The sequence below is a fragment of the Nerophis ophidion genome, linkage group LG07 (assembly GCF_033978795.1).
Source record: "Nerophis ophidion isolate RoL-2023_Sa linkage group LG07, RoL_Noph_v1.0, whole genome shotgun sequence".
Classification (NCBI taxonomy): Eukaryota; Metazoa; Chordata; class Actinopteri; order Syngnathiformes; family Syngnathidae; genus Nerophis; species Nerophis ophidion.
This window is the reverse complement of record NC_084617.1, coordinates 16,859,015-16,874,886: the sequence shown is the minus strand read 5'-3', so window position 1 is coordinate 16,874,886 and position 15,872 is coordinate 16,859,015. Positions and strand designations below refer to the sequence as shown.

The 15,872-nt window shown below is 40.5% G+C and overlaps 1 protein-coding gene across 1 annotated transcript; it reads left to right on the top strand.

Annotated features, from left to right (window-relative positions):
* The first annotated feature begins 169 nt into the window (after positions 1-169).
* tmem98 (transmembrane protein 98) lies at positions 170-15,236 on the top strand. The gene is made up of 7 exons (XM_061905474.1): positions 170-388; positions 3,500-3,708; positions 8,088-8,219; positions 8,305-8,338; positions 8,409-8,524; positions 8,583-8,642; positions 11,363-15,236. The coding sequence occupies exons 2-7, from the start codon at positions 3,575-3,577 to the stop codon at positions 11,562-11,564; spliced, it is 678 nt and encodes a 225-aa protein (XP_061761458.1). The 5' UTR covers positions 170-388; positions 3,500-3,574; the 3' UTR covers positions 11,565-15,236.
* The last annotated feature ends 636 nt before the right edge of the window (positions 15,237-15,872 follow it).

Sequence of the window (15,872 nt, the reverse complement as noted above, 5' to 3'; positions counted from 1 at the left end):
ACTTAAATGTGATCGAAATTTAATCAGAACGTTACGAATATACATCAGTTATTGTGCAAGTGTTCATACATTACAGATACGCGCTGACATTAGTCACGTTCTGTATTTACATTTTGCAGAGTTTAGGGGTAGGTAATGAAGGCAGTTACGTGGTGTCGGTGCGCCCCCTAGCGTTCAAAGTCGCCACACGCCTCATGGGCAAAGTTTCAAGTTTCTTACAAGTTTTGCCATCATTGGCTGAACCTTGAGGCGCCTGCAAGTTCTACTTTGTTTGGAGATGTCGGCGCCGTCTCCACCCCTCATCCTGCTGTTGGAGGAGGAGGAGCGACTTTTTTATTAGGGTTTTTGCGAGGAGAAAGAATCCTGCAAAATGCAAGAAAATGTTAAGGTAAGTCATATTTCTGGTTTTATCACTTTAATGTGTGTTTTTTTTTAAGTTATTTGATTAAATTGTTCAACCAGTCTTTTTTTCAGAGCACACTGCACTTTAGTTTGTACCAATGTTTTATTATTTGTAAAGGAAAGCACTTTAAAGTAGTGGTACTGCAGTATCGCTTCATGAGATTGATATTGCAAAAAATATTAGAAAAACATAGACACGTTGCACCACACACATTTTGAGCCAAAAAGTACAACAATTCATTCTGAAGTGCTTTATTTTAGTATGCAAAAGTGGTTGAAAGGAAACAGCAATTACGTGACTGTGCTGCAGACAAAGGTTTTTTAACATATTATGTAGCAGTAATACTGTACAAACAGCATGTGAGGGCCAATAATCTTGTCATTTCGATTACAAATTTTGATTAAGAAATATATATATGGTGTGTTTATTTCAAAAGTGTCCAAAATGTGGCCCGGAGGCCATTTGCAGCCTGCAGCAATTTTTTTTAACAGCCCACATTCTAAAAATACTGTGAAAAGAAAGAAAGAAAAAAAGTGGGATAAAAGAAAAAACAGGTGAAATGTAACGTGAAAAATCTGCAATTTCGACTTTAATCCGACAAAGCTGCCATGCAGGCTGTTTTATTCTTACAATTGCCTCTGCTAAAAAAAATATATAATAATAATTTAAAAAAAGTAACAATGAATCAAAATCAATGTTGTTATGAAAAATAAACTTTTCTAAGGCCTCAATTAATTCACATGAAAAATATTCCACTATGAAATACTGCATGTTTTGTGTTTTTCATATAAAAAAAACAAAGTTTTCATTGACAAAAATGGCATAAAATAGACAAAACAATGTATTTAAAAAAAATTTAATTTAATGGATGGATCTAAAATTAATCTAGAAACTTTAGCGTTGAAAGTAAAAAAAAAAATGCATGACTTATTTTTAACATTTCTATGAGAGGGTCCCTCAGTATATTAGTGGGATTTTTTTTTAAACTGTCATTTGAGTCAAATCAATGTTGTTTTGAATAATGACATAGTTAAGCCTCCAAATACTTTCCATCATATAATCCATAAAAAAAAAATACAAATAAAATTGGGGGGAGAATATTAAATCATTATTTTGTGTGTTTGACATACAAAACAAAATATTTTACAAAATGTGGCATAAAACAAAAAAATAAACAAAACAACTTATAATCAATGGATGGATCTAAAATTAATGACTTAAATGTTGAAAGTAAAATATATATATATATATATATATATATATATATATATATATATATATATATATATATATGACTTATTTTTTTTAAACACTTATTAGTGGGGCCGTTTTCCCTCAATAATCTTCGTAGGATACATTTTTGTAACGGTCATTGCTCCAAAAAAATAATATACAGTAATAATCAATAACATAAAATATTCTACTTTGAAATGTGTTTTGGTGAAAATATTGCATAATTTGTGTTTTTGCCATAAAAAAAAAACATTTTTTTCTTTGACAAAAAGTGCATAAACCATAAAATAAACGTTGATTCTACAGATTTAATATTGAATAATAAAAAATGATAATATATGACCTATTTGTAATATTTTTTTTTATGACTGAGTCTCCAGGTCCAAACATGAGGGGAGCCCTAAAGCAGTGTTTTTCAACCTTTTTTGAGCCAAGGCACATTTTTTGCGTTGAAAAAATGTGGCGGCACACCACCAGCAGACATCACTAAAAAACGAAACTTAGTTGACAGTAAAAAGTCGTTGTCGCAATTGTTGGATATGACTTTAAAGCATAACCAAGCATGCATGACTATAGCTCTTGTCTCAAAGTAGGTGTACTGTCACCACCTGTCACATCACACCCTAACTTATTTGGACTTTTTTGCTGTTTTCCTGTGTGTAGTCTTTTAGTTCTTGTCTTGCACTCCTATTTTTTGGGCATTTTCCTGTAGCAGTTTCATGTCTTCCTTTGAGCGATATTTCCCGCATCTATTTTGTTTTAGCAATCAAGAATATTTCAGTTGTTTTTACCCTGTGATGAGGTGGCGACTTGTCTAGGGTGTACGCCGCCTTCCGCCCGATTGTAGCAGAGATAAGCTCCAGCGTCCCCCGTGACCCCGAAGAGAATAACCGGTAGAAAATGGATGGATTATCCTTCTTTGTGGGGACATTGTTGATTGTCATGTTCGGATGTACTTTGTGGACGCCGTCTTTGCTCCACAGTAAGTCTTTGCTGTCGTCCAGCATTCTGGTTTTGTTTACTTTGTAGTTCAGTTTTAGTTTTGTTCCGCATAACCTTCCCTAAGCTTCAATGCATTTTCTTGTGGGCACTCACATTTTGTTTATTTTTTTGTTTAAGCATTAAATACCTTTTTTACCTTCACTCTGCCTCCTGCTGTTTCCAACTTTTAGAAAGCAATTAGCTACTGGCTGCCTCCTACTGATATGGGAGAGTATTACACGGTTATTGTAGACAACACCGACACTCAACAACACATCATTTGCAAACTGCAATTACTGGTTTGCAAAAAACATTTTTATCCCTAAATAGGTGAAATTAGATCATCTCCCACGTCACACCAGGTCGTATCTCACGGCATGTTAGTGTGCCGCGGCACAGTGGTTGAAAAACACTGCCCTAAAAGATGAAAACAACTATATATTGTATTGGTTTTAAAAATTAAAAATATTTTTTTTCAATTTGGCCCTCCGTAGAAAAAATTTTGGACACCCTTGGTTTATATTAAAATTTACATATAAGTTTTACAATCCCGCTATTTTGAGTGACCTTAAATGCTTACATAAGTCTTTCTGGATGTATTCCTTGATGGTGAGAGCGGGAGAAAGAAAGCCCTTTGACCACTTCACCCACAAATAATCAGATTAAAGAATTACAACATTCCTTAGCAGAGTAGTGAGTTGCACCATCAACAGTGGAATTAGAAACTCAATGTTTCTGCTTTCGGACATCTCAAAAACACTGAAAAGAAGAGTGCAACATGTCAAAGATGGTGGAAGTGGGCGTGTTTCTGACTTCCTTTAATAAAGCCATCAGAGCTAAAGTAGAACTACAGTGACTCTTCTAATCAACCTCCCCCTACAGATGAGTGCCCGTACTTAACCGCGCTCGGACCATCAGGCAGCTTTTACCCCCTTGGACTCCGGCCGCCCGGTCGCCATGGAGACGGTGGTGATCGTGGCCATCGGGGTGCTGGCCACCATTTTCCTGGCGTCCTTGGTGGCCCTGGTGATGGTGTGTCGACACCGCTACTGCCGCCCGCACCACCTGCTGCTGCACCACTTTGACTCCAAGTTAGTCAAACACTGCATGATCATAGTCATAACAAGAACGCTGTGGGAGGAGCTTGTTCCACCTTTAGGCGGACTAGAACACCTTAGAGTTGGCCTTCATGAACTAACCCTGTTTTCTTATCTATGTACTCTCTTTGGCACATTTGTTATTTTCAATGCTACCTTGAGGTACCAGCCTGTGCGCACGCTAAGCAAGTTAACTTTCGGTTTCGATTCCCGTTTATACTGTCATATTGTGCATGGTAATTGGGAGTTGTTGTATACACTGGGGGCAAAAAAGTATTTAGTCAGCCACCGATTGTGCAAGTTCTCCCACTTAAAATGATGACAGAGGTCTGTAATTTTCATCATAGGTACACTTCAGCTGTGAGAGACAGAATGTGAAAAAAAAAATCCAGGAATTCACATTGTAGGAATTTTAAAGAATTTATTTGTAAATTATGGTGGAAAATAAGTATTTGGTCAACCATTCAAAGCTCTCACTGATGGAAGGATGTTTTGGCTCAAAATCTCACGATACATGGCCCCATTCATTCTTTCCTTAACACGGATCAATCGTCCTGTCCCCTTAGCAGAAAAACAGCTCCAAAGCATGATGTTTCCACCCCCATGCTTCACAGTAGGTATGGTGTTCTTGGGATGCAACTCGGTATTCTTCTTCCACCAAACACGACGAGTTGAGTTTATACCAAAATGGATACATGGATGATACAGCAGAGGATTGGGAAAATGTCATGTGGTCAGATGAAACCAAAATAGAATTTTTGGATATAAACTCAACTCGTCGTGTTTGGAGGAAGAAGAATACTGAGTTGTATCCCAAGAACACCATAATATATATGTTTTATATTATGGTGTGTTTATGGTCGCTTATTCCCTTTGGGGTCGCGGAGGGCGCTGGTGCCTATCTCAACAACAATCGGGCGGAAGGCGGCGTACACCCTGGACAAGTCGCCATCTCCTTTTTTAAAATCATCCACCGTCTGTGGCACCCTTAAGTGGTCAGGAAGGGCGTTCCATAAGCCCCGTCCCCCAATAGTCTGGGGCCATGTCTGGGTTCTGGTAGTGATGTGTGATTCAGTTATTTAATCATTTCATGAACCTGTGGGTCTACGATGAGGTGGCGACTTGTCCAGGGTGTACCGTGCCTTCTGCTCAATTGTAGCTGATAGAGGCACTAGCGCCCCTTGCGACCACAAAGGAGAATAAGCAGTAGAAAATGGATGGATGGATGAACCTGTGGGTCAGCGCTTTATGAATTTGTTTTATCTGTCAAACCCAGCCATCAAAGTCAGTGGGCGGGGCTAACAGCCACCCCGATCAATGATGTACTCTTACATTTTAGGGAGTTGCTGGTAGATATTTTAGATCCTGTGGAATATGTGGAAGCAAGACCTGCTGACTTTAAGGCGTGTTAAAGTAGGGCAGGGTGTATTTTTTTTCCTCATTCCTGTGAGAATCCTGCATGTGACCGACGCATTAAAGAGTGGGACTCTGCAGGACTAGCCGCGGTGTACTCAAACAACCAGCAGGTGGCATCTGTGAGCAGATAATACTGTATCATCTCTTTCAGACGGATCAGGTCTGTAGTGTATTTTAAAGGGGCTGTTTGCAACATTTTACGCCAACTTTCCAATGTATTTTACACAGCATTATCCCGCCCTCTAATGGCGTGCCGTACGAAATGACGTACATGAGTAACACATACAAGCGCTTTAGCTTTTGGTGTTGTTAACTAATATTAGCAATTTGGATAGCTTGCGTTAGCGGTCATTGAATGTATATTTTATCAAAACAACAACGTGACTGCAAATTGTTCATTGCTTCTCTCGCGCTCTCTGCTCGTACGCATACTTGCCAACCTTGAGACCTCCGAATTCGGGAGATTTGGGGGGCGAGGGCTTGAGGTGGGCGGGGTTGAGGGGAGGGCGGGGTTTGGTGGTAGCGGGGGTGTATATTGTAGCGTCCCGGAAGAGTTAGTGCTGCAAGGGATTCTGGGTATTTGTTCTGTTGTGTTTACGTTGTGTTACGGTGCGGATGTTCTCCCGAAATGTGTTTGCCATTCTTGTTTGGTGTGGGTTCACAGTGTGGCGCATAGTGTTAAAGTTGTTTATACGGCCACCCTCAGTATAACCTGTATAGCTGTTGACCAAGTATGCTTGTATTCACCCATGTGTGTGTTAAAGCTGTATATATAATATTACCGGGTCGGTAACATGTTTGTATGGAGGAAAAGAGGACGTCACGACAGGTTATAGATGAGGCTAAAGGTACGCCCGGGAGGAAATCGGGAGAATGGTTGCCCCGGGAGATTTTCGGGAGTCTCCCGGGAAAATCGGGAGGGTTGGCAAGTATGCTAGTAAGTGTTGACAAGACCGGGTGAGTGACCGCCGATAACACACATCATTTTATTTGAGCCGGCAAAAAACGTTTATTACATAAAATTAGTAATTGTGAAAAATATAGACAGTTGGCAAACAAATGTGTTCTGTTAAACCGCTAATGAAAGGGTGCCAAACGTACCTGGCCTGTGGGGGGAGTTTGCCGAGTATAAAAATGAGCCAACATTTTTTAATAAAAGAAACTGTTGTTCTAAATGTGTCCACTAGATGTCACAATAGCAATGCTTTGTATCTTTGCAGATGATGCTATATAAGTAAAACAAATCAACCACATGTTAGTGCACCAGTCCAGGAAAATGAGCAAACTACCTAAATAACATCCTGTATTTTCATTTTGATATTTTTTTATCTTGCTCGATTGAAAATCAACACCAATGAGTTGACTGATAAACATTATCACATCATATATTCAGAAAGTTTAAATAACAGATACAAAGGTAGAATACCATCCATCCATCCATTTTCTACCGCTTATTCCCTTTGAGGGCGCGGGTGCCTATCTCAGCTACAATCGGGCGGAAGGCAGGGTACACCCTGGACAAGTCGCCACCTCATCGCAGGGCCAGGTAGAATACTATTATTACTATTACTAGTACATTTTCAAAATGTACTTGTTCTGTTTTTAAACAAAGAAAACAATCTGAATTTGTCTTTATTTTTAAGTTATCATGCCGTGATTTTACAAGTACGGGATCACTTAGGAGTAGATTTGTCTAAATGTGGCCCCCGATCGAAAATCAATCAATCAATTAATGCTTATTTATAAAGCCCTAATTCACTAGTGTCTCAAAGGGTTGCACAAACCACAACGACATCCTCGGTAGAGCCCGCTTAAGAGCAAGAAAAACTCACACCCAGTGGGACGTCGGTGACAGTGACAATGATGACTATGAGAAACCTTGGAGAGGACCGCATATGCGGGTAACCACCCCTGGGGACCGAAAGCAATGGATGTCGAGTGGTTCTAACATGATACCGTGAAAGTTCAACCCATAGTGGATCCAACACAACCGTGAGAGTCCAGTCCAAAGTGGATCCATCATAGTAGCGAGAGTCCCGCCCCTGCACTAATACTAACGTAAGCTAGTCGGTGGTGTTCTTGGTATATTTTTTTTGCTTTGAAAAATATAACTGTGAGGAAGTTGCAAACAGCCCCTTTAAGTGAGGGATAAGGCATCAACTAACCAGGACCTGCTGATGAATTTATTGACGTTGTCAGAGTTATTTCCGCACTTTCAGACCAAAATCTAGACCAGATCTGGTCTGAGTTCCTCAGACAAGTGGATGTTCATGAAATGATTTTTTTAAATCTTAAAAGAAAAAAAGAGAATCATTTAATGAAATTATGCACTAGTTAAATGAACACATGATTAAATATTTAAATTAAATGTACTTTTACACCAAATCTATTCATGACACTTATATATTGGCCCTAGTGTGTGAATGTGAATGTTGTCTATCTGTGATGACCGATTTTTTTTAAATTCTGTTTTAATCTTCTATTTTTTTTTTCTTCCCCCCCCCCTCCTTGTTTACCTGTATCTCATCTTTTTTGTAAGGGGCGCTGGAAGCCGGCAGACCCGTCAGCGATCCTGTTCTGTCCCCCTGTAATGTTTGTCTAAACTTGAATGGGATTGTGCTGAAAATTTTAATTTTCCTGAAGGAACTCTCCTGACGGAATAAATAAAGTACTATCTAATCCATCTAATCTCTAATGAAGTGGCGACTTGTCCAGGGTGTACACCGCCTTCCGCCCGATTGTAGTTGCGATATGCACCAGCGCCCCCTGCAACCCCAAAAGGAATAAGCGGTAGGAAATGGACGGATGAACGGACTTTTATGTAATTATTTATATATTTAATTTTGTCCCATTTGACCCTCCATACAATTGCCGCTCCCGCCATCTCATTTGTTTTACAAGACCACATTCCTGGCGACTATAGGGTTCATTGGATGATTCACTGCATTTACAAATAGGCCCACCGTGGACCTGATCGGCGCCATGGAGACCCAAAGCGAGCTCTCCGAGCTGGAGCTGGACGACGTGGTCATCACCAATCCTCACATCGAGGCCATCTTGGAGAACGAGGACTGGATCGAGGACGCCTCGTACGTTCGTTCCGCCCGTTTTGTCTTTCCGCAACGTCGTGAAAACAATCTGACCGCTCGCTTAAATGTGTGTCCTTCCCTACAGGGGTTTGGTGTCTCACTGCATCTCCATCCTGAAGGTACTGCCGCTCACGAGTTTGTCTTGCCTGACCGATCCGTACTGACTAAACACGGATTTTGTCACCGCAGATCTGCCACACTTTGACGGAGAAGCTGGTCGCCTTGACGATGGGCTCAGGGGCGAAAGTGAAAGCCCCGGCCAGCCTAAGCGACATCATCACGGTGGCCAAACGCATCAGTCCCAGGTAAACGATATCAGCTCTTCTGAATAAGCCCATCGCTGACGTCCTTGCACTTGAACAGGGTGGACGACGTGGTGCGTTCAATGTACCCGCCTCTGGACCCCATCCTCCTGGATGCAAGGTGTGCAGACATCCTTTAAAAACTGTATAAATTGTGTAGATTTGCTTGATAAATTAACTGTGCTTTAAAGCAAGTGGAGTGCAGTACCTGGCTGCAACCCACAGAGGCGCTAGTGAGTCAATCTTTACACGTTTGCTGTCTAAAAAAGGCTAACACGATGTAAGTGGACGTAAAGTTAAAGTATCAATGATTGTCACACGCACACTAGGTGTGGCGAAATTACCCTCTGTATTTGACCCATCACCCTTGATCACCCCCTGGGAGGTGAGGGGAGCAGTGGGCAGTAGCGGTGGCCGCGCCCTGGAATACTTTTTGGTGATTTAACCCTCAATTCCAATCCTTGATACTGAGTGCCAAGCTGGGAGGTAATGGATCCCATTTTTTATAGTCTTTGGTAGGGGTGTGGGGAAAAAATTGATTCGAATACGAATCGAATACGTTATGCGATTCAGAATCGATTCTCTTTTTTTTTTTAATCGATTTTTTATTTTTTTTCTCCGGGTTGGGGAGGAGACCCTGCCCCAAGTGGAGGAGTTCAAGTACCTAGGAGTCTTGTTCACGAGTGGGGGAAGAGTGGATCGTGAGCTCGACAGGCGGATCGGTGCGGCGTCTTCAGTAATGCGGACGTTGTATCGATCCGTTGTGGTGAAGAAGGAGCTGAGCCGGAAGGCAAAGCTCTCAATTTACCGGTCGATCTACGTTCCCATCCTCACCTATGGTCATGAGCTCTGGGTCATGACCGAAAGGATAAGATCACGGGTACAAGCGGCCGAAATGAGTTCCCTCCGCCGGGTGGCGGGGGTCTCCCTTAGAGATAGGGTGAGAAGCTCTGCCATCCGGGAGGAACTCAAAGTAAAGCCGCTGCTCCTCCACATCGAGAGGAGCCAGATGAGGTGGCTCGGGCATCTGGTCAGGATGCCACCCGAACGCCTCCCTAGGGATGTGTTTAGGGCACGTCCAGCTGGTAGGAGGCCACGGGGAAGACCCAGGACACGTTGGGAAGACTATGTCTCCCGGGTGGCCTGGGAACGCCTCTGGATCCCCCGGGAAGAGCTAGACGAAGTGGCTGGAGAGAGGGAAGTCTGGGCTTCCCTGCTTAGGCTGCTGCCCCCGCGACCCGACCTCGGATAGGCGGAGGATGATGGATGGATGGATTTTTTTTTTTTTATCAATCCAACAAACCACTACACAGCAATACCATAACAATGCCATCCAATTCCAAAACCAAACCTGACCCAGCAACACTCAGAACTGCAATAAACAGCAATTGAGAGGAGACACAAACACGACACAGAACAAACCAAAAGTAGTGAAACAAAAATGAATAGTATCAACAACAGTATCAATATTAGTTATAATTTCAGCATAGCAGTGATTAAAAATCCTTCATTGACATTATCATTAGACATTTATAAAAAAAGAACAATAGTGTCACAGTGGCTTACACTTGCATCGCATCTCATAAGCTTGACAACACACTGTGTCCAATATTTTCACAAAGATAAAAAGTCATATTTTTGGTTCGTTTGATATCCATCCATCCATTTCTACCACTTATTCCCTTTTGGGGTTGCGGGGGGCGCTGGCGCCTATCTCAGCTACAATCGGGCGGTAGGCGGGGTACACCCTGGACAAGTCGCCACCACATCGCAGGGCCAACACAGATAGACAGACAACAATTACACTCACATTCACACACTAGGGCCAATTTAGTGTTGCCAATCAACATATCCCCAGGTGCATGTTTTTGTCGATTTTTTTTCGATTCAACGCGGAGGTTTTTGGGTTGGTGCCACTAATTGTTAGAATATCTTGTGTTTTTTATGTTGATTTAATAAAAAAAACAAAACATTTTAAATTAAAAAAATAATAATAATTAAAAATTATTCTGCTTGGGGACCACTGATATACAGTATATGATATATATGTATATATATATATATATATTTGTGTGTGTATATATATATATAAATAAATAAATGGGTTGTACTTGTATAGCGCTTTTCTACCTTCAAGGTACTCAAAGCGCTTTGACACAACTTCCACATTTACCCGTTCACACACACATTCACACACTGATGGAGGGAGCTGCCATGCAAGGCGCCAACCAGCACCCATCAGGAGCAAGGGTGAAGTGTCTTGCTCAGGACACAACGGACGTGACGAGGCTGGTACTAGGTGGGATTTGAACCAGGGACCCTCGGGTTGCGCACGGCCACTCTACCACTGCGCCACGCCGTCCATATATATGTATTTACACACAAATATATATGTATTTGTGTGTATATATATATATATATATACTTATACAAATATATATATATATATATATATATATATATATATATATATATATATATGTATATATATACTTATACAAATATATATGTATATATATACATATATACAAAGTACAATTATATGTATTTGTGTGTGTGTGTATATATATATATATATGCATATATATATATATATATACATACACACAATATACATTAATGTATTTTGTGTGTGTATATATATATATATATACACAAAATCATTCATATACATATATACACATACACATTTACATACCCATATATGCACGTGTGTGTTTTATGTCCTTTTTGTAAAAAAAAATTTACATTTTATGGCAAAAACACAAAATATGCTATTCACATGGTTCACACCCTCTAGAGTATTTTGTCCCTGATTGTACTTCATCCTTCCCGACCCAGGGCCACAGCTCTGCTGCTGTCCGTCAGCCACCTGGTTCTGGTGACCCGCAATGCCTGCCACATGTCCGGCAGTCTGGACTGGATTGACCAGTCGCTGCACGCGGCCGAAGACCACATGGTGGTGTTGCGGGAAGCGGCGCTGGCCTCCGAGCCAGATCGCTGCCTTGCTGGAGGTGAAGTCCAGAGGGAGCAGGCGATCTAGACCCCGACTCAGACATAGACCCCATGGATTTATTCAGTCTGTGACAGCTGTATCATCCTCTTGTGTCAGCTTTCTGAGCACTTCAAAGAGGAACTGTATTTTTTTGGAATGTTGTCTGTCATTCACAATCCTTATGTAAGGCAAGAACACATGTTCTTTTTAATACATTCTAAATCGTAATAAATGCTAGCAAAAGTCAGCTAACAATAGAAGTAATATAGGAGTCACTCTATTTTGCCTATACAACACACAAAAAAAAACCCTACATAAGCGTTTTATATACACTAAGTATATATGTAATGTAGTAACAGGCACATTCATAATAACATGTAATATTTAAACACTTTACTCATTTTAAGCATACAGCCACATATTGATTTCACTGACGCATTACAACTTTTGATTGTTCCTTCATCAACAACAACACTACAAATCATGGCAGACCTCAATCTACAAAGACTACTTTGGGAAAAATGATGCCCAGAATATAGAGAGGATGATCTACAAGTTTTAAAAGCTGTGTGATAAACAGATACAGATTTCATAAAACACTAAACTACAAACATAACCCTAGTCACTTACTGTATAATGTTGGCTCTCACGGGGATGTTGACTAAAGGAATGTTTGTATCTTTCCGTTTAGATGAAGAATTAATAATAATGGGTGCAAGCTAGCGTCTTTTTGAGTCTTTTCTCGCCATGGGTATAAGTTGGATGTGAAAGATGACCAACTTCTCGGTTTATGGTCACAACTTTCTACTATTCAGGTGAGAGGCATGATTTATGATCTAGAATTAACTTTCACCAACTCAGAGGGAATGCAGCACCAGCGCGGTATGTCAATGCTGTAGCTGCACAAGCTAGTTGCCGCTAAAAAAGTGGCTCCTCTGCGTTAGTTAATATAAATATTGCTTATACTTGCTCAATATCCAGATCACAGCATGTAAATTAAGTATTGTTGGCGGTTTTAGACCTATTTTTTTCAAGAGTACGGAATAGTGCACTCCCATTTGGTGCATGGTTAGCCACCTCGTACTTGCCATATTTTACTAACTAGAATTCATTCAAAAAAAGAAAAACATATGTGTTCTTGTCTTACATAAGGATTGTGAATGATAGGCAACATTCCAAAAAAAAGTGCAGTTCCCCTTTAAGTGATAATAGTTGGAAATGTCCTCCTCAGAATGGGCTCTCAGTGGAGCTGAGCTCAAATCCAAATCACATGAAGGCTTAGTAAAAAATAATCCTTTCAGGAAAAAAACAGCCAGTCGATGTTCTGCAACTTAGTGGACCAGCAGAACCTGGCATGCATTGTGTGAGTGAGGGTAAGCGTGACTTCAGAAAAACTTTCCTTTCACTTTCATTCCTCTTCTTTTCGCGTGGCATTTAAGGTGAAAAAAAAAACAAGCAATGTTGACTTTTGCTAGAACAACTGCTCAGTGGAGCGTGTGGTCTGCCTGTGACATCCTTCCATCAGGTCTTTGTGTCCTTAGGGCTTCCCATCGGTCGCAACTGGACTGTTCAGATTGTCTTGGACAGCTAGGACAGACTGGAGCCGTCCTATCTAGTCTCTGAACATGAACTGATGAAGCCTGCTCATCTTCTAGGACGAAGGTGTCCAAAATGTGGCCCGGAGGCTATTTGCGGCTCGCAGCTAATATTTTAACGGCCTGCAGCACATGCTATCAATCAATCAATCAATCAATCAATGTTTATTTATATAGCCCTAAATCACTAGTGTCTCAAAGGGCTGCACAAACCACAACGACATCCTCAGTTGAGCCCACGTTAAGGGCAACGAAAACTCACCCCAGTGGGACGTCGGTGACAGTGACAATGTTGACTATGACAAACCTTGGAGAGGACCGCATATGTGGCCAACCCCCCACCCCCAGGGGACCGAAAGCAATGGATATCGTGCTAAAATGCTAAAATACAATTACAAAATAAAACAAAACAAAAAATCATAAAAAACGGAATAAAATAGTAAACAGGTGAAATGCAAAGAGAAAAAGTTGCAGTACTGACTAATAACACAAGCTGTCATTGCTCAAAAAATAATAATGGTTAAGAATTATTGGCCTATAATGAATTCAAATAATCTCCTCTGACATATTTTTGGGGAAAATATTTCATATTTTTTGCCATAAAAAAACAAAGGTTTTCTTTGACAAAAAGGGCATAAAACATAATAATACAAATGTATAATTTAAAAGTTCAACTTAAAGGCCTACTGAAACCCACTACTACCAACCACGCAGTCTGATAGTTTATATATCAATGATGAAATATTAACATTGCAACACATGCCAATACAGCCGGTTTAGTTTACTAAATTGCAATTTTTAATTTCCTGCGAGGTATCCTGTTGAAAACATCGCAGAATGATGGCGCGTGCGCGCGACGTCTCGGGTAGTAGCGGACATTTTTTTCCAACCCGATCCAAGCTATAAGTATTGTGCTTTAATCGCATAATCACACAGTATTCTGGGCATCTGTGTTGCTGAATCTTTTGCAATTTGTTCAATTAATAATGGAGAAGTCAAAGAAGAAAGATGTAGGTGGGAAGCGGTGTATTGCAGCTGCATTTAGCAACACAAACACAGCCGGTGTTTCCTTGTTTACATTCCCAAAGGTGAAGGTTTACTATGGGACAGAGTGGTCAAGCGGCAGGTTTCGGTGAGAAAATTATGGTAATAAATCGGCTCTTACCGTAGACATGAGCGGAGCTTGCGTCGTTCCTCGTGCACCTGTCAAAGAGGCAGCTGCCGACTGTCTTGCCTCCTCCGACCGGCCGCCCCCGAACGTGGAATGCTTCCACCGTGGAGAGGGGGCAAAAAAAAGACCGGCTGCTTTCGCTTCGCCTCCCTCAGAGACACTGGCGGTCACCACACCCGTGGCCACACCCCTCCGACTTTCAGGTACGACAGTATAATCTCACTACAACACTTGTAACACAATAAGCAGATATGGGATTTTCCAGAATTATCCTAGTAAATGTGTCTAATAACATCTGAATCGCTCCCACTGCCTTGTCTTTTTTTTTTTCTTCTTTTAGTCCTTCACTCTCACTATTCTCATCCACGAATCTTTCATCCTCGCTCAAATTAATGGGGAAATCGTCGCTTTCTCGGTCCAAATCGCTCTCGCTACTGGTGGCTATGATTGTACACAATGTGAGGATGTGAGGAGCCCTACAACCCGTGACGTCACGCGCACATCGTCTGCTACTTCCGGTACGGGCAAAGCTTTTTTATTAGCGACCAAAAGTTGCGAACTTTATCGTGGATGTTCTCTACTAAATCCTTTCAGCAAAAATATGGCAATATCGCGAAATGATCAAGTATGACACATAGAATGGACCTGCTATCCCCGTTTAAATAAGAAAATCTCATTTCAGTAGGCTATTAAATTAAACATTGAATTAAAAAAATTAAATGATGTATGACTTATTTTTAACACTTTTATAAGTTAGCCCTTTTTTGGTTCCCCAAGACCTTTTAGTGTGTCATTGCTCAAAAAATAATAATAAAACAAAATCAATGTTATGGATCATTGACCTATTTTGGTGTCTGATAACTTCACCTCAAATATTTCACTTTTAATTTGGGGTGATAATATAAGGGGTGCACAAAAAATAGATGCACATCCAACTTGTGATTCTTATTCATCCATCATCCATCCATCCATTTTCTACCGCTTATTCCCTTTCGGGGTCGCGGGGGGCGCTGGCGCCTATCTCAGCTACATCATAATTTTCAAAATACGATTACATTTTTTTAAAATGTGTTTTTATTGACGAGATTTTTAGGCCATTTCCTTGCAACCAGAAGATAGATAGTAATTGATTGATTCCTTTAGGACAGTTCCCTCAGGAAAATTAAAAAGAAACAATTCTAAACTGTAACCTGTTTTCTAAAGGAAGTCTAATTTTAAATACTATATCAAATACTACATTGCGCCAATTGTGTTGAATCGAGAATCAATTCTGAATCGGATAGTCACCCCAGCAATCGTAGTTGAATTTTGCCATAAAAAAGGTATTTTTCTAACAAAAAGAGCATACAACATTGAAAAAAAAAAAAAATAATACGACGGATAAATCTGAAGTTGGTTTTAGAGATTTAAGCGTTGAAGGTAAAAAACAAACAGATTTTAACTTTTATGACAGTGTCCATTTTGGGTGCCCTTAAACATTCACCAAATTTGAGAGAAGTCATAAGAATAAAAATAAAAAAAAATCTCTATATTGTGTTTGTATTAAAATGGAAAATATCTACATTTCCTCCACATGCTTTGATTTTTCAG

Bases quoted from the DNA above. Each gene is read 5' to 3' on its own strand.
- tmem98 (XM_061905474.1), top strand. From the start codon at position 3,575: ATGGAGACGGTGGTGATCGTGGCCATCGGGGTGCTGGCCACCATTTTC. The intron at 8,220-8,304 runs GTACGTTCGTTC...CCTTCCCTACAG, and splicing joins GACTGGATCGAGGACGCCTC to GGGTTTGGTGTCTCACTGCA. The intron at 8,525-8,582 runs GTAAACGATATC...GCACTTGAACAG, and splicing joins GCCAAACGCATCAGTCCCAG to GGTGGACGACGTGGTGCGTT.